Genomic DNA, 19,031 nt, shown 5'->3' with positions numbered 1-19,031 from the left:
AAAAAAACAAACAATGACTAAGCTAATTTCTTAAGGTCTGCTTAAGAATACGAAGCCAGCAACTGAAACCTAATGTAGTTTATATTCTACTTTTCATACAACTCACTTTAACTAAAACTGGAACACTATTGGCCAAGAGAAGACATTCAGTCTACTTAACTGATGCTCATCTACATTAAGGAAAGCGAAGAATGTCCCTCCTACCTGTGGCCTGGTCTCTTTTTCTGGAAAGAATCAAAGGTTTCCCCCTCCTGTTATTAATAAATATCTGTCCGAGATCTACAGATGATGTAGAAGATCCTTCCTGCTGTTTGCTAGTTCTGGGAGACTCATCAAACTCATTTGATCCCATCTTCTTTTTTCTTTTTTGAGCCTCTAGTGCTTGTTGTTTTGCATAAATATACTCTAGCTTCTTCAGGACCACTTCTTCTGTCTTACCTACAGGTTGATAAGGAATAAATTATCACTCTTTTTCATGACCCCACATAATAATGAGAAATAGAATCAACTGAAATCCAGTTGATTTAACTATATTCCCCAAAACTATGCAAGGCAAGAGTGATTATAATCCAGAAAATATCCTCTACCCACTCAAAACATAGCTCTACCGTAAACTTAAGGAACCAAGCTTAAACTAAATAGTATCTGAAAGGCCTACTGAGAACTTCTCCTTGACAAAGGTGTCATTAAACTCTTTACTAGAGACCATTTACATATCTTACCTGAAAGAGATGATACCTTTCGTATCAAGATATTCCGTTTTCTAGTCAGGAGATTTTTCTGTCCTATCAGTTTGTCTGCTTGATCTGTTAGTCCCTGAATTTCACTGAATGCCTAAGATAAAAACAGTAATATGTTAATTGATCCACTCTTTTTTACACAAGAAAGGCTTACAAATTTCTTTAATGAAAAAAATTTAAATAAATATTTTGAGAACTTTATAAATGCCATGTAAAAACCACCATGTACCAGAAATCGATAAACTGTATAATGTTTTCTGGCTTATACTTGCAGGGAAAATAGATCATGATTATTTCTGAAGAGCACCACTGTGTGTCAAATAGATGTTCTATTGCAAGGACACACAAAATATTCAAATTCTGCTTAGGTTTTAATCAATTTTAAAATAATCTCAGTGGGGCCTGGTGGCACACATCTGTAATCTCTCAGAAATCAGGAGGCTCAGACAGATCACCATTGAATTCAAGGTCAGGATGGGCTACATAGGACGTTCAAGGGCAGCCTGAACTACATAGTGAGGCTCCATCTCAAAAATCAAAAGAAAACATGAAATAACACTGCCCTACAGGGATATAAATGCTTACCCTGTACTTCTCCAATTTCACTTTAAGCAATTTAAATAAATTTGCCTTATTCTATTTGCAAAGGTTATCTCAGATTTTCTTTTAAATGCTGTCAATTGTTAAATATAGTATGGCTTTCCACTGTGCTAAAACTGTTCTAAGTGTTAATGAGAACAATTTATTAACTACATGTTAATCCAATCTTTTTTTTTTTTGGTCTTTTTGAGACAGGGTCTCAATACACAATTCAGGCTGGCCTTGAGCTCACTTTGTAGCCCAGCCTGGTCTCAAACTGGCAACGATCCTCCTGCCTGAGCCTCCCAAGTGCTGGGAGTACAGGCATGAGCCACCATGCCCAGCTGAGTACATGTTAATCACAGTCAGAGTTTCTGACTTTATCTGAAAGTGAGATAGTTCTATCAAGTAAGAACCTTCAGTAAAAAGCTACTCTGACTCAATGTAACTTTCTAAGGGACTTACTAGGCATTCATTAGTCCACATCCATCTCCTGCATATGACAATGGGTCCCTTTCCTCAGAGTATGTGTACAATTCCTCTTTAAGGTCTTCTTTGTTGTCATTTACACAAACATTTACTTACCCGAGTAAGAATAAGACTTTTGGAAACCTTGGAAGAATGAAGTAATCCCAGTGTGATCTTCAGTTTTTCAAAGAGATCTCTCATTTCACCACGCCTCCGCCGCTCATTGGCAGTATGTGTCCGGCGATAATAAGCAAAAGCTTCTGCTTCTTTCTGTAGTTTATCACTCCAGTAATCAGGTTTCAGTTTTAGAGGAACTGGTGGGGCCTGTTCAAACAAGAGTGCCTCAACATCTTTCACATGGACCTGCCCTCCTTTTCCACCTCAACGGTACTCACTGCTCTATCTCAGGTACCCAGTAACATCTGTCTGGAATGTTGTTACAGTCACTCAACTGCTCAACTTGCTACCATCTTCTGCCCTTCCTCAAAATCTACTTTCAACAATGCCAGCAATGTATATTCTAATACATGCTAATGTAATCACATCAATTCCTAGCTAAAATTTCAGTGGTTCTCAAATGAGGAAAAATCTAGTGGTGGAAGGGAATAGGGGACTGGGAAAACATTACTTATACACTTTAATAAAATGAGTTTTCATGACACCAATTACATGAAAAAAAGCAAAATACTGACTGGTGGAAAAGAGACTTGACCTTTCTCAGTTTGATAAAAGATCACCTGTCACTAACCTAAATAATCTTTCTCTCCAACAATTCTTGTTAAAAATTCCCAGCTGAGTATGGTGGTGCACAGCTGTAATCCCAGCACTCAGCTGAGGTAGGAGGATCGCTGCCAGTTTGAAGACAGCCTGGGCTATACAATGAGCTCAAGGCCAGTGTGGAATCCACAGAGACCTTGTCTCAAAACAACAACAACAAAAAAGAAATTCCCAAAACACACAACCCACACATCCCTGCAATTACACGGGCATCATCTGTATCTCATGACCTGTCCTTCCTCCCTCCCAATCCTCCACCTCATTTAAATTTTTTAACATTTGAAACTCAAATCCTGCATTGTTTTAGGAAAAAGCATGCCTTAGGGCTCCTTTATCTTACTCTATTTCAATTGCAGAATTTTCTTTACTTTTTTTCTTTCTTTGTTTTTTGAGACAAGTTTTCACTATGTAGTTCAGGTTGGCCTTGAATTCATTTTGCAGCCCAAGCTGGCCTTGAACTTACAGCAATCATCCTTCCTCAGCCTCCCGAGTGCTAGAATTACAGGCATGTGCCACCATGTCTGGCTTAAAAATTCTTATAAAGAAGTTATGGATACATGTAAGGTTCAAAATACATGAAGAACTAGCTCATAATGAAATATAACCATGCCTTATACCTACACCCATATCTTCAGAAACAACATTTTTTATTCTTTTAATGGCCTTTTCTGGTTCTTAAACAGAATATAAAGTTATTCTTTTCCAGTATCAATAATCTGGTTGCTATATAGAAGGCGGTTTAGTGCATACTATTCTTAAAATATCATTCCATCTTTCTAATACAGTTATATCATTAATTCTTCTGACATCTTAAGTCACTTGAATGTAATTCTTTTGTTTTGTCAACAACAAAGTGTATCTTGTCTTTCTTCTTTATGAACATATCAGCATTTATACACTTCATGTCTTCTTCCCTCATTAACCTCCCAATTTGTGATTTGTATTTACATTTTTTGGGACTGAAAATAAATCCTCTATATTCTACTCATAGATTTAGTTATAAAAAAAGTCACTGACAGCACTTAAGCTATTATGACATTATAAATATTCACAGAAAGTGAATCATAATTTATTTCCTATCTTACATAGTTTTCTGTTTTCCTCTCCGAAGCTTCTAATTGTACTTTTTTCTGCCACTATTTGTTTTTATCACAACCCTGACAATGCCCCAAATCTCTTATGTAAAATCACTGTCTTCCTAAAGTTAAACCCATTGTGGACTAGAGGTCCCATTTGATCCATTTATTCCCTTTCTGGGTATCTTCCTGAAAAAATTAAAAGCATCATACCACAGCAACAGATGCACACCCCTGTTTACAGTGGCACAATTTATAAGAGGCAAATCTTGGAAAGAGCCCAAATGCCCATCAACTAGTGAACGGATAAAGATGTGGGTTTTTTTAAACAATGGAGTACTACTCTTCCATGAAGAAGAATAAGCTTGAGACACTTCTAGCTAAATGGATGTACCTTGAGACGATACTCTTATGTGAAATAAATCAGACACACATGTAAAAACTGCATTATTTGTTATAAAAAACAAAGTATAAATAAGGTCCAAAATGTATAATAAGTATTGTGAAATACTTATCAAATGGGGAGGGGAACAAAAAAGGGGGGGAGAAGAAAAGGAAAGAAGGGAAAAGTAAAAAAAAAAAAAATGAGAAAAGGAAAAAATGGAAACAAAGCTTTTGTAAATGGGGAGGGAAGGATGGGTTGAAGGCAAGGTAGGGGAATGGGGAAAAAAAGAATCAAGTTGTATCATGTAAGGTACAATTCCTTATGATGAATGTGATTATTATATATATCTAAAATGTCCCAATAAAATCTGTTTGAAAAAAGAAAAACCCACTGTGCATTAAATAGTATAGAAAAACAGCTGGGTATGGTGACACACATACCTGTAATTCCCACCACCTCCTCCCTTGGAACTGAAGCAGGAGGATCATGAGGTCAGCCTGAGCTACAGAGTAAGTTCAAGGCCAGCCTAGCAAGACTTTGTCTTTTAAAATAAAAGCGTAGAATAATAAAAGATGCAATGACAGGGGAAAAAAAGTTTAAGTACAGCAAAGCACTACAAATATTTACATGAAATAATTTGGGTATTATTTAACAGATTATGTAAATAAGCTATTCTGAAAATTCCTGTATCTGAAAAAGGATTCAGAATGAAAAAAAAAAAAGAAAAAAAGAAAAACTGAAAATGAGTAATATATGCAAAATGATTACAACCGCAGAAGTATGTCTTATATAAGATCTCCACATCACATCAATGCAAAAGCGTCACACTGAGGTTTCTGAAAGGACTAGAATTCAAACACCATCTTCCAGCCCAATCCCTATCACTGTCTTTTCTCTCCTAAGAGGACAGAATAAAAACGGAAAATAGTATAAAACAACCATGCACTCTTCCATTCCTACTGTTATGGTAAAGAGAATCTTTGCTTAGTTATGCCATCATGATACCGTCCCCTAAATATATTTATAAAATTAAAGGATTATAATTCCATGGATCTTTGAACTGTTTGTCATGATTATATAGAGTAATTTTTTGGCCACTGAAAATCATGAACCTAGTCAAGGAAGAATGCCAGGTGTTTCACTTCAAATCAATACAGCACAGGTTAAGTTTTCAAATAATTACTTTTGATAAATTCTATACCCATTTTAACTTCTCCAAATTATTCCACCCTCTTAGGGGAGGGAGAAAATTAAGACGGGGGAACATACTAATAATTTTATTATGGGAGACAAGTTGATTATGCTAATAAAAATCACCCTAAAAAATCATGGTTAATATAGCTAGTGTTGTTTCAACCCCAAGACAAATGTTATCAATTTTATTAAATGAGTAATTTTCATAAACATATTTTAAATACCTTTCGACTTCTTTCAGTAGCTTTTTCATCTGCATGGGTACGGCACCTAGACAAAGACAGCATTGTTTAATATCACACTGAAATTCAATAATCTAGAACCTATTTCACAGCTGTATTAAACCGTGCCATCCCAAATTGTCTAAATTATAACAAATTATTTCCCCCAAGATGCAATAGGAGCCACATTGTTTATATAATAGTGTACTTTTTTCCTCTAAATACAAATATTCATTAAAATGGCAAATTATCTTCACTCATGAAATAATTTCAAACATATAAAATTGTACAAATACAAGTAGATCCTATACAGCTGAGAAATACCCACAAAACAGAGATCCTGTGTGCAGCTTATTCAACTGCATTCTTTTCGTTCCTTCTCATAGGTAAGTATTCCTAAACTGGGATTAAATAAGTATCTTCACAGTTTTCTTGAAAATACTATTGTAAGTAGTATATATCACATCTTTCTGTAATTGATTTGTTTCACTCAGCATTACACCTGAGAGATGTTGATGTACAATTAATCATCTAGCTGGGCACGATAGTGTATGCCTGTAATCTCAGCACTCAGAAATCAAAGGCGGAAAAATTGTCCCCAATTTGAGGCCAGCCTGAGGTACACAATGAGCTCAAGGTCAGCCTTAAACTACATAGCAAGATCCTGTCTCAGAAGACCAAAGTCACTCATCAATCTTTTAAACTGGTAGAGTCTTCACAGTGTGAATTCTACCCTCCCCACAATTTTTTCCCCTGAATATTAGTAGTTATTTAGGTTGCTTCCAAATCTTCAAACAGCAAACAGTGTTGCAATGGATAGTCTCTATGTGAACTCTTCTAAGTATATGTGAACTTTTCCATGATGTAACCTAAAAGTTGAAAATTGCTAGGTCCAAGAAAGTAGTGTGCACATCTTCAACTTCAATAGATGTCAAATCACATTGCGCTACTACCAGAAATTTCCATTTTTGCCAATCATATGTGTGAACCAGTAGTTATATGGTTTAACTGCCATTTCCCTAATTACTTCTAAAGTTAAACAAGGGGCTGGGGATTTAGCTCAGCGGCAAAGCGCCTGTCTGGCAAGCGCAAGGTCGTGAGTTCGGTTCCCGGTACCGGAGAAAAACCAAAAAATAAAATAAAATAAAATAAAGTTAAACGAATTTGTACATGCTTATTGACCTTTCTGGTTTCCCCTTCCCTAAACTACTTGTAATACACATTATTTACTTTTCCACTGGATCATCTTTTAAGACTTAGACTTACTCTTTGTCAGTTATACATAGTTGCAACTAATATAGACTGAGTTTGCCTTTTCACTATTTTCATGATGTTCTGACACAATCTAAAAAATTTTAAATCTTTATTTTTAATTAGACTTAAAAATTAAAAAAAATTTTTTTTTTATCTTTTTGAGACAGGGTCTCGCTATGCAGTTCAGGCTGCCCTTGAGCTTACTTTGTAGCCTAGGCTGGTCTCAAACTTGCAACGATCCTCCTGCCTCAGCCTCCTGAGTGCTGGAATTACAGGTTTGTGCCACCACACATGGCAAAAAATTAAAATCTTAATGGGGGTAGCCAGTGTTGGGAGATTAAACTCAGGGCCTCAGGCAGACTAAACATGCACTGTAACACTGTACCCTCATTCCCTCCAATTTGTTCCTTTATGTTTTGTGCTTTGTGTGTTGATTATTGGGTCTTCACTATTCCAATCTATTAACATAGTATGTTTCCGTTTACTGAATTCTTCTTCACTGTGTTTCAATATAATTTCTAAATAAGTACTACACAGATTTTGCTAGATATATTCCTAAAAATACTTTTCCCATTACCATTGTAAATGCTTTTTAGATTTTTGCTTTTGTTCCCATTGTTTATTTTCTTTGCTTTTCATTTTTGTTTGTATTGTTTAGAAACTCAGTTTTCGTATATGTGAACTTTATCATCCAGCAACCCTGCTAAATTTATTAATGAGGTAACAGGAAAAGAAAAGGTCTGGCATGAAATAGCAAGTATCTTCTTCCCTTCTCTCTCACATTTCAACCCCCAATTGATACAAAACTTACTAAAACAATATTCCTGAGCAAGTCTTCATGCTCTTCAAATTTTCATCTCATCAGTGGAACAGGAAAATTTTCATACCTGGATCTCACCTGTTCAACTAGTAACCAAACTTAGAATCCAATACCTTATTCTTAAAAGATAATTAAATTATTAAGGAGTCTATTTGTATTTGTTATTAAGCTGGTTGCATATATGATTTAACACTTTACTTTCCTCATTTCATAGGTCAAGAATCTGAGGTATTATTTTTTACTTTTTGTACTGGGAATCTAACTCAGGACCTTGTGCTCTCCAGGCAGGCACTTGTGCCACTAAGCTATATCCCTAGCCCCAAGAATCTAAGGTTTTTTAAACTCAGATTGAAAGCCTCACCCAGTGACACTCAGCAGTAAGCCCAGCACTCAGGAGGCTGAGTCAGGAAGATCCCCACAATTTCAAGGCCAGCATGGGCAACACAGTGAAACTATCTCAAAAAACGCAAAAGACTTTAAATTGGGAGATATCTAAGACTTGCCTAAGGTTAAATGCCTAAAACTACTGAAAACAGTATTTTTATGCCTGTGCATCTGGCTTAGAAAGCATGTTATTTACATTACACAATGTCTCCTAGCAATGACCAAAGCTTACCTCCCAATTCCAGTTCTTATTTTCATCTATACTCATCAGAAAAAAAGAGCAATAAGGTAACCAGATCTGTTACCTAGAGTTCCTGAACAGAATATCGAATTTTCTTTCTGGCTCTAAAGCAATGACAACAATCCAGAGATAAATAAAACTTACATCTGTTTGAATGACTGTGCATGAGCTGCTATGGTCTTCTTGTGGGCAACATTAATTTCCTCTGAAAGCTCTTCTATAGTTTCAATATCCACATGCTCTTCATCATCCTCAATATATTCTATACAGTTATTCTGAAATACATTATTACAACAGTAAATACTATGTTGGGAGGCACACCCCGCCCCCAAATTTCAACTGCAACCTCTCCTTACCAAACCAACCAACCAGTGCCAAACACTGATCTTATACCATGAGTACTCATAATCCTTAACTTGCTAATCATAATCATAAAAAGGAATTAAACTAGAGAAACAACATACTTATAGAGTCAACAAAGAACAACTATGTAAGTCATGGAAATATAATCCCTGGTATGAACAGAGTCCCCAAATAGCTGTACTGATGCTTCACTATTATTTCTAGAAGATCAAAGTTGGTTATGGGTATGTTATCACTTCCTTTTACTTACTTTTTTGTGGTACTAGAGATTGAACCCAGGGCCTCGTACATATTAGGTAAGTGCTTTACCACTGAGCTACAACCCCAGCTCTTTATTTTTATTCTGAGATAGTTTCACTAAGTTGCCTAGGGTGGCCTGCCTGAGACTCCAGGAGCAGCTAGGTCAAGTAATAGTAAAAAAGAATTTGGAAAGAAGAAAAATTCTATTGGAGGGCTACAGGTGTAACAATTCAGTGATACAGCACATACAAGGTCCTGGGTTCAATTCTTAGCACCAAAGGTTCCATTTTAAGGGAATCTGATGACCAATCATACCAAATGCCACAAATCAATAAACATTAATGTATGCCAGGGACCAGGAAAATACCTCAGCAGCACAGCACCTGGCTGGCAAGCTCAAGGTCCTGAGTTCAATTTCTGGTTTATTAAAAAAAAATATGTGAGACAGATGTAAGAACAGACGCCAGATTAGTCTTCTAAGTCTCTTAACCACACAGCCAGACACACAGAATGGTATCTTTTAAGTAATTCAGGTTTCAAAAGAAACCCAGATTCCTGTACTTACTATACCTAAAAAGGAGTCAATCAAGTTGGCATGTATTGAGCACTTATCATAGAAATTCACTGGATATTTTGTATAGCAATAGAATTACATGGAAATATGTTTTAAGCAGATATTTTTCAGTCTACCTTTAAAAGAAGTGTTAAAACCAAACAAGGAATGTTATCTGTTACCTATACTTGCCTTGTACCAGAAAGGCACAACTCTTAAAATGAAGTATTTCAATCATCTTATTAATTATTTAGATTTATTGGAAAATTACTTACCCCCAAATTATAGGTTCCATAAGGTGCTAACAGACACTAAATACAAGCTATCATTTATGTTTCCTCCTCCATTCAAGCACAATGTAAAGAATGTATATTAAACTTAAGCATTGTAAACAATATATATTTAAGTTAACTCTGAGAAGCAAATTAACACAATCCCAACAGAATCTGGAGTTAGTAATGTAGATATATGGTTTACAATATTTAAACTGAAAAAGGTCTGGTTATTTCATGGTTTTAACTACAGGTTTAGTAATACCCAACCTTCACAATGGAAAACTTTGGTTAATCACAACTTTCCTTACACCATCTAAAATAATGCTAATAAACAGATAATTTAGGGGTGAGAAATATTCATAAATCTGATGTAGAATTTAAGATTTTAGAGACAATATTAGGTTTTGACTTTAAAAAGGGCAGTATAATTTGTAGGATTCCCTACTAAGCCAAACAGCGTGGCACACGTGTAATTCTAGCACTCGGGAAGCTGAGGCAGGAGGATCAATCTGAGTTTGAGGTTAGCCTGGTATAGAAAGTGAGTTCAAGGCCAGCCTGGACTACATGAGACCCTACTTCAAACAAAGAATTAAAAAATTCCTATTAGTTCATCCAAGCAATATTACCTTATGACTAAGGCACTTTTAAGGTTTTATTAAGTCAGTTCCACTGACAGCAGTTCTTCAGTATGTTTTATTTCATTTTGTTTTCAGTGCCAGGGACTGAAGCAGGAAGCAATGCAACATTCCCAGCCCTTTTTCATCCTTTAAATTTTAAGACCAGGTCTCTCTAAGTAATCCAGGCTGGCACAGAACTTGTGATCCTCCTGCCTTAGCTTCCAGAATAGCAAGGATTACAGGCATCCATTCCCAGCTGTATTCACTGGTTTTTCAAGACTAGACTGTTTACTTGTTTGATGTGTTTACCTAGACCAGTGCTGGTGAACCTGTGGCATGCTTGCCACAAGGGACTGTTTGTATCACTGAAAGCTCTGAAAGGTTCACCATCACTGACGTAGACTGACTTACAATGAGAGAGAGCAAACAGCACAAGAAAATCTACAAAATAACTCCTAAACTCAATGAATTCAGATTCCCTTGAACATGACTAAGTTACAGAGAAAGTATAGACGAGTTTTAGAACTAAACCCTCATGTATAAATTAGACAACTGTAGAACAGAAATAACCAATGTAAGAATAGTAAAATACTTAAGAGTCTAAAAATATTAATCTTTTTGCTATATTTTATCTGCCTAAGCCAGTTAGATATTAATAAAGAAGGATCAGATAACACAGGGGCTGAGTGAATCCCAAGGAAGTGGTATTCTAAAACAACCAGCTGCAAGATAACTGGTACAGAGGGCTATGTCATCTACTCCTAAAGAGAGGAACACAGTTCAAATTTTAGGATACCCTGAAGGCATTAGAATATGGCTGCCTTGGGTTTTTTATCAGACCCTATGTCAGGGGTTAGCAGCTTACCACCTGTTTTTTTAAGAAGGGTTCACAGCCATATTCATTCTCTTTTTTTTTTTTTTTGGTACCAGGAATTGAACTCAGGACCTTGTGCTTGCCAGGCAGGTGCTTATGCCACTGAACTATATCCCCAGCCCCTCACTCATTCTCTTACATATTGTTAGTGGCTCCTTCTGCACTTGCACAGTTTAGTCATCTATCCTGCCAAGTCTGAAATATTTACTATTTGCCAAACAGTTTTTGTAACTCCTGTCCTATTTTATCTTCCAGTTACTTAGATTAGTAAATATAACCCAATAATGTCTATACAAATGCTTCATAAAAATTTTAAGAACTATAAATGTCATATTACAAAGAACGATGACCAAAGCCTAAAATATAAATCCTAGTGACTAAATGTTTAATTTCAGAATATAGTTGAAAAGTAATTTGAGGCAGAATTACATTAACATATTAAATGATATTTTCCCGGTACCCCCTCCAAAGAAAATTCTTTTCAAATACAGGTGATAAGTTATCTTCCTAATTCTAAGGTCACCCACCCCATTTATTCTATCTTATTATATGTACCAAATAAGCTACAATCACTCCACGTACAAAATATCACAAAAACTACTAAAATCAAATGCGTGCAATGATTTCAAATACCTTTTTTAAATCCAACTTAGCAGGGACTCTTAAGTATCTGTACCCCAAAGGCTCAAGCCCCCTTACCATAATAATAAACAAACTTCAAAGACAAGAAACCCAATAAACATTGCCTGACTAATGCATCCTAAAAACTACAAAGTCATTTCATTATCTAAACCTACACATCCAAGTAAATGAATTAGGTCTTAGTGATCTTCTGGAAAAGCTACCGTCTCTAATAAATCATTTAAATCCTTGAGGTTTCAGTCACAACAAAAATGGGCTCACCACCTTTTCTACATCATCAACCTCTTCACTCTGGTAGTCAGACACAACATCCACAATTTCATCAACAGAATCATCGGTTTTCTCATTCTCATCTTCATCTTCCTCTTCCAAATCCAAGCCAGTGAAGTCAGTGCTTCCTCTACCCTTCTGGTCTTGCTTTGGTTTTATCTGTTTTCCTGGTAGTAGTAAGTCACCCTGATAGTGTTCATTCCCTCTGCTTCCTTTTGTAACTCGCCTAGGAATGATGGAGAAGGCTGCAGGATTAGAAATCCTACTCCAAGAATCACACTCAGTTTTTAAAACTCCATCATTCTCAGAAGTTCCACTTTTCTCATATAGACCAGAGATGTCCTGTTCTTCTTGAAACACATCTGAATCTTCTTGATATGGCTTTGATTCTCTAATTAATTGTTCATCTGCCTCTTTCTTACATTCTTCTGAAGTTCTCACACATTTCCGAACCAAGGGGTTCTTTGGGTACTTTTTCCATCTCTCCCTAATACTGTCTTTCTCCAGAGAGTCTCCACAATCTTTCCCCTTGGCCTCTGGCTGTGGATTACATTGCTGCTGAACCATAACTTTGTTCCCTGATAATTCGATAAATAGAAATTCATTTGGTTTTTCCTCTGGATTGTCTAATCCTTTCCGCTGCTCCATCTTAACATCACCAGATTTTTGAAGCTGTACTTTATTCACATTTTGTACTGTCATATTACTGGATTTTTCAGAAACTGTCCTAACTTGTAGAACAGTCAGTTTTTCTTTGGAACTGTTATGATTCCTAGTCCCATGCTCTTCAGTAACATCTTTACAGTCTTCACCTGTGTGTGACTCAGTGATATAGGAGTGCTCAGTAGGTTTGACAGTTGTGGGATCTTTTTCTGTAAGGGATTCTTCATCTAAATGCTCATCCCCATCTTCCAAGGAATCATTCAGGGTTTCTTTTGAGGTAATAGTCCCTGAATTCTGCTTAATTATACTAGACTCAGGACCCATAACTTCTTCTGACTGTACAATCTTCTTAGTTTCCTTCTCTCTTTTTACAGAGTTTGTTTCATCTTTCTGGTCTGTATTCTGGGATTCCTTCTTCATCTGAAGGGAAGCAACATGCTGAAGAATGGAACTAGGGACAGGCTTTTGTCCTGGGAGCTGCAGCAAAGCAAAACTACCAGACTGGAGAGGAATGAGATTAGCTGTATTAACAGGCTGCACTCCTGAGCTATATGTAATTTTGGTTTCAGAGCCTGTTTTACTTGCAAAGCTCTGTGGCTCAGGAGGAGAAATCCTCAGGGTCAATGTACCAGCCTGCGAGACAAAACTTGGTCCAGAGGAAAGTAAAGACGGTGCCTGAGTGATAACATTCACTGCTGGAGAAGACCCCACAGCCTGAATTACAGGATTTACAACAGAGAAAGCAGAGGATGAAGTAGAAGATGGTGGCATCTCAGAAGGCTTGGAAGGTGCAGGCAACCGGATTCCCACCACAGACCCTGTTAAGGAAAAGAAAAATTTCTTTAATCACCACTGCCCATAACAAAAATTTTCAGCATGCTTCTCTTTTTGGACAGATGACCCTAAGAGACCAAGAACAATCCTAGTGTATTAATACTACATAACATATGGCTAACCACTTAAATAAAAATTGTCAGGAAGATCCCCAATCTTATACCTGGGTTCCGAAACATGACAGGTTGTAAGCTGGGCTGGGTATTAGAGCCTCGGATCTGATGCAAAGGTAGAAGTTGGACAATCTGCCCATTGGGATGCCTAAATAGGTTCATTCCACTTGGGCTCCTAACAGGCTGTAAAACCATCCGATGTCCCTGAAGTTGTGGGTTTGGGACAGGTCTAAGCGTAGGAGAACCCTGCTGTACTGGAATCAACAACAATCGAGGTCCAGGACGTTTCACTGTATTAGGAGAGATCTGTGGAGCAGCCACTGGAATCTGAGCAGCATTTTCTGTAAAATAAGAATGAAAACATAGTAACAAAATTCCCCTTGAACATATGTAGAAATAAAACTATGATGACATAGAATCTCAAACTACTGACAAAGCTGGTGAGATTCTGTCCCTCTATAATACACTATTTATTGTCAACAGTAATCGGTCAGTCATTGTAGACGTTTACATTCAGAATGATATCCATTATCAAGAGGTAAATGTACAAAGGTAAGTTTCTGCCTCATGAAAAACAGAGGCAGACTTGTAAATCGAATTTACATAAAGTTCAAGAGATTACAAAATTCCCTTCTTCATCTTTTTTATTTTGGCACTGGGAATCGAACTCAGAACCTTGCACTTGCCAGGCAGACGCTGCACCACTGAGCTATACACTGGTCAACTTTAAACTGGAAGCTGAAAATACTAACTCTGCATTTAGTTTTAGCGCTTACACTTGTGGAAGATAAAAGTCAAAGACTAAAATTAGGAGGCACATGAAAGGCTTCCTGGCTTTTAAAATTCACTAATAAATAAGCAAAGTTTAAAGATTTTTGAAAACTATTTCTCAGAAGAGAAAATAACATTCCTGCCCCTAGTCTGTGTTACACAATTAGGAGATATCGAAGAAGCAGGTAAATAAAGCTTGGCTAGTAAGGGGCAAAAGATAGTTTTAAAACAAAATGATATGGGAAAAAAATGAGTAACCCATGGAGAGATTTTTGGGGGTAGGAGGTCACAGAAATAAAGAGGCAGGAAAAATGATAATTGTGAGGATAAACAAAATTATTACCATTCAAATTGGTGAACTTCTTGGGCTTCTTAATAAATAAAACTTTTTCTTATAGTTTACCATTAAATTGAAAATCAACAAACCAAACTAAGCTAAAAAGATTTTAGCTTAACATGTATGATTTTCTATCAGACATACACTGTCCACAAAACATATCAAATTTCTAAGTCATACTCGTAACGTTTAGATGACAAAATTATACACAGAAAATCCAGGAATGCTCTAAAAGTGAAATAAAGCTGCCCATGGTGGCACACACCTGTAAACCCAACACTCAAGAGGCTGAGGCAGGAGGATCATTGTGAGTTCGAGGATGGCCTGGGCTAAAGTGAGTTCAAGGCCAGACTGAACTGCACAGTGAGACCATGTTTCAAAAAGCACTCCCCCCAAAAAAGTGAAATAAAGACCAGAGACCAAATTGTTCAGGAAAATTGAATAGTGTGCAATTTTAAAAAGTTCATTTATCTTACAAGAATTTTTAAAGATGTTAACTTTCTCAGTTAACCATACTGACCAGGTGTGGTGGCGCACACCTGTAATCCCAGCAGTCAGGAGGCTGAGGCAGGAGGATCATTGCAAGTTCGAGACCAATCTGGGCTACAAAGTGAGTTCAAGGCCAGCTTGAACTGCATAACAAGACACTGTCTCAAAAAAGATAGATAAACAGATAGATAGACAGACAGACAGACAGACACAGTATTCATGTTATGAAGATTTTAAAAATTTGTAACTTCACTTCTTGCAATTTTCAAATTATGTTTTAGAGAGAGACTCCAAACCTAAATTACTCTAATTCAGAAAGTGAAAGCAATCTTTATTACATCCAATGAATTTATGATGCTTATTTGAATTGTAGGTGTGGGGAAGAAGGGAAAAGAGAAAAACAAGGGAAGTCAAATGAAAAGGCCAGACAGTCAAAGTGCCCAAACTGAGATTCTTTTTATAAACTAAGAACAAAATGACACACAAATTTCCTTTAAAAAAACAGTACTCAGGGCTGGGGATTTAGCTCAGTGGCACGGCACCTGCCTGGCAAGCACAAGGTCATGAGTTCAATTCCCAGTACCAGGAGAGAGAAAAAAAAAAAAAAAAAAAAAAAAAAACAGTACTCTTACTCAGCTTCATTACAAATTATTCTTATTTAGAAATTCATTATTCTTATTTAGAAATAAGAAAATTAATGTTACTCCTTAAGTGCTATTATAAACATTTTAAGTGGTGTACAAATGTAGAGTAGCATCACATCATATCACACTGTCAGAAAAGTAATTCCTTTGTCAATTTTAATCTTTTCATTTATATAGAAGTATCAGTTTTTGATTTTACATTTTCAATATTACTCCCTTTTCTAGCTTTCTTCAACAGAAAATAAGCCACCATGTTCAGAATATGTAGCAGCTAAGCAGATTTCAATAATAATTTTATTATTTACATTTTCTGAGTATTTATTTATGGGGTTAACCTTTACTTTGGCAAGTTAATGCTGTCAATTAATGTTGTTTTAAAAAATATTATTGAACAGCTGGGTGTGGTGGCGATACCTGTAATCCTAGTACTCTGGGAGGCTGAGAAAGAAGGATCACAAATCCAACCCAGCCTGGGCAACATAAACCCTGTTTCAAAAAAATTTAAAACAGGGTGTAAATACAGCTCAGTGCAAAGGTCCTGGGTGCCCACAACCAGGCTCAGCATGGTGGCACACACCTATAACCCCAGCTACTAAGGAGGCTGAAGCAGTAGTATTTTTACTAGACCAAAGGAACTCAAAAAGCAATATATTTTAATCTTCAGCAAGGGAAAATAAAACAAAAAAAGGGCTTCAGCTTGGTTAGGGCATAGGCAGAAGCCCTCTCATCTCATTGTCTCTTTTAAATTAAAAAGCAGCATGTGCGCGCACACACACATGCACACATACACACCCTGCAAAAATAAGGAGAACCTGCACATAGTGTTCTCCTCCTTGGAGAGGTACACCCCAGCTGTCAGTAGGTTGTATACTTCCTTCCAGGTCCACCTTACTGGCTGGTCTAATGTCTCAGAGTTCTACTCTTATATGCATTATTTCAGTGTTCTTCAGCCAGCATTTCCATTCTAGTGTTTTTAAATTTTTAGTATCTCCTGAAGCAACCTCCAACTCCACCAAACCATCTATCAGATTATTTGCCCAAGAATCAAATTGCTTCTTCAGTTAACAAAACTACATAAAGCCAGGTGTGGTGGTGCATGCCTGTAATCCCAGCTACCAAGGAGGCTAAGGCAGAAGGATCTTAAATTCAAGGCCAACCTGGCAAATTTAACGAGATCCCATCTCGAAAGAAAAAATAAAAAGAGCTGGGAAGGTAGCTCATCAGTGCAAAGGCCCTGGGTTTAATTCCCATTACTGAAGGAAAAAGAAAAACCACTGATTTTCAGTGGTCTGTCTTAACCCTGTATTAATCATGAGCTCTGTTATTTCCAGTGCTCAGTTTTAAAGAATGCAAATATTTTCAAGAATACATAATAGCAGAAATGCCTACACCAGTCATGGCAAACCTTTTAGAGCTTCAATGATACAAACAGCCCGCTGCAGCACATGTACCATAGGTTCACCACCAATGGCCTACACAGTTCTATATGCATATAGCTGTGATATATATGCATTCCTGATATATATCCTGATGTATATGCATTCCTACCACAATCGCAAAATTATATACACAGCTATATGGTAAAGTGATGATTAACAACTAGGCCTTACCTGGTCTCTGGCTTACTGGTGGACTCCCATTAATTCCTGAGAGTATAATAGGAACAGAGCTCAGAGATGAAGTTGGTGTGGTCACCATGGAGGAAGAGGCAGCTGTGGTCACCATGACTATGGAGGTGGAGGCAGTGGAAGCAACAGGAAGAGTTATGGTTGGAGGAGATGCTACCAAAGATTTAGGAAAAGCAACTGAAGCCACAGGGGTAGTTATCCCAGTAGTTTTGGTAAGGTTCACAGTGGCTGTAGACTGGGTAGATGTTACAGTGGTGCTGGTATTGGTTTCAGAGACCTCAATAACCCCTGCAGTGGTGGCACCAGAAGAATAAGTAGTTTCTTTAGTTCCCACGTCAGAAATAGCAGTCACAGATGTCACAGCAGTAACATTTTCTAAAAACACTTGAGGGGCGGTAGTAGTGACAGCAGCAGTCACAGAGCTGCACACCTGAACTGGCTCAGAAGAAACCACAGGTGTGACGACCATTACTGGAGAAGGTCTGATACTGAACTTCTGTGGCCCTGTCAGGGTTTGGGGTGTGCTAACTCCAGGTATCTTCTGCTGTAAGGCTCCAACTTTACTCATCACAAACTGTGTGAACACACCACCAGGAGAGGGTCGAGCCGCTGCAAATAAAAATTTGCAGGTCAAAAATCTTCAGTTCTCTTATTTCTCCCTTCTTGTGACTGTGTTTAAGAACATTAACTGCGCACCACTGGGTCAATTTCTCACATGTACAACCACCTACCTTCATTATATGTGCCAATTTTTACCCACAGAAATCAAATACTTCCTTCAAACCAAAGCCAACAATTATAATTCTAACAAGAAAGGGATTAAAATTTGAGTTTTCCTACTAAAATTCTTTTAAGACTATGCAATACATTCAAATTGTCAGGACACTACAAATATATAGCAGTGACTAATTCTTTACCTAAAAAGAAAGAAGATTTTTTTTTCCCCTAATTCTAGTTTTAAAACTTGTTTCCACCATTTTCTACTGCACCAACAACTCCACCTCTTTATAGCTGTCCTTTACAGTTGTGTATTGTATATTCTTAAAATATATAAAGAAATTTTTTCAAAAGAGAGCAAGAGAGGACTGCTTTTTTTCTGTTTTTCAATCACAATTAAGGCTGCTTTTAAAAAGAGGCAAAATAGATTCTTTTTAAGACACACAATGCCTATATCCTCTATCTTCACAGAACTCCAGCCTTCAACCAGATATTTCAATTTCCTGTTAGAGAAATATGAATGAAGACACAATTGATACTTTCACTTAATATTCCTAAATAGGTTTGAACCAACAAAAAGAATTTAATAAACAACTATAGGTGATCTCAATACTAAAACAAGACTGTTTCAACAAGGCAATTTATTACAGACTAGCAATGAAATGTTAAGCAAAAAAAAAGGTTCTCATTCACAAACAGGGATGTACAGAACAACGAAACATTGAAAGTTACATCTCACAAGAGCCTTCTATTTTAAGCCTAGACTATCTCATCCCACTAGCATGTGCTACCTTCTTGGATTTTTAAATTCAAGGCATATGTTTGACTGGAGCCAAAACCCTCAGTCCTCATAGGAAAAATG

At 36.9% G+C, this 19,031-nt stretch overlaps 1 protein-coding gene across 13 annotated transcripts in view; it reads right to left on the bottom strand.

Moving 5' to 3' along the window:
- Mga (MGA, MAX dimerization protein) overlaps positions 1 to 19,031 on the bottom strand; it is a 150,136-nt gene that overhangs the window by 6,328 nt on the left and 124,777 nt on the right. For 11 of the 13 annotated variants that reach the window (XM_013512579.1, XM_013512576.1, XM_013512582.1 and 8 more), the window contains exons 15-22: positions 17,435 to 18,061; positions 13,634 to 13,924; positions 11,968 to 13,454; positions 8,284 to 8,414; positions 5,444 to 5,489; positions 1,905 to 2,111; positions 723 to 834; positions 205 to 438 (exon numbers count right to left, since the gene is read on the bottom strand). In XM_013512579.1, the coding sequence (XP_013368033.1) occupies positions 205 to 438; positions 723 to 834; positions 1,905 to 2,111; positions 5,444 to 5,489; positions 8,284 to 8,414; positions 11,968 to 13,454; positions 13,634 to 13,924; positions 17,435 to 18,061 (3,135 nt within the window). The remainder of the gene's footprint in view (positions 1 to 204; positions 439 to 722; positions 835 to 1,904; positions 2,112 to 5,443; positions 5,490 to 8,283; positions 8,415 to 11,967; positions 13,455 to 13,633; positions 13,925 to 17,434; positions 18,062 to 19,031) is intronic. The other 2 variants (XM_013512585.1, XM_013512583.1) reach the window with 2 other exon arrangements.

Source organism: Chinchilla lanigera, unplaced genomic scaffold (assembly GCF_000276665.1).
Source record: "Chinchilla lanigera isolate Chin_1 unplaced genomic scaffold, ChiLan1.0 scaffold00015, whole genome shotgun sequence".
NCBI classification, from domain to species: Eukaryota; Metazoa; Chordata; class Mammalia; order Rodentia; family Chinchillidae; genus Chinchilla; species Chinchilla lanigera.
The sequence above is the reverse complement of the archived record's forward strand: the minus strand, read 5'-3'. Positions and strand labels throughout refer to the sequence as shown.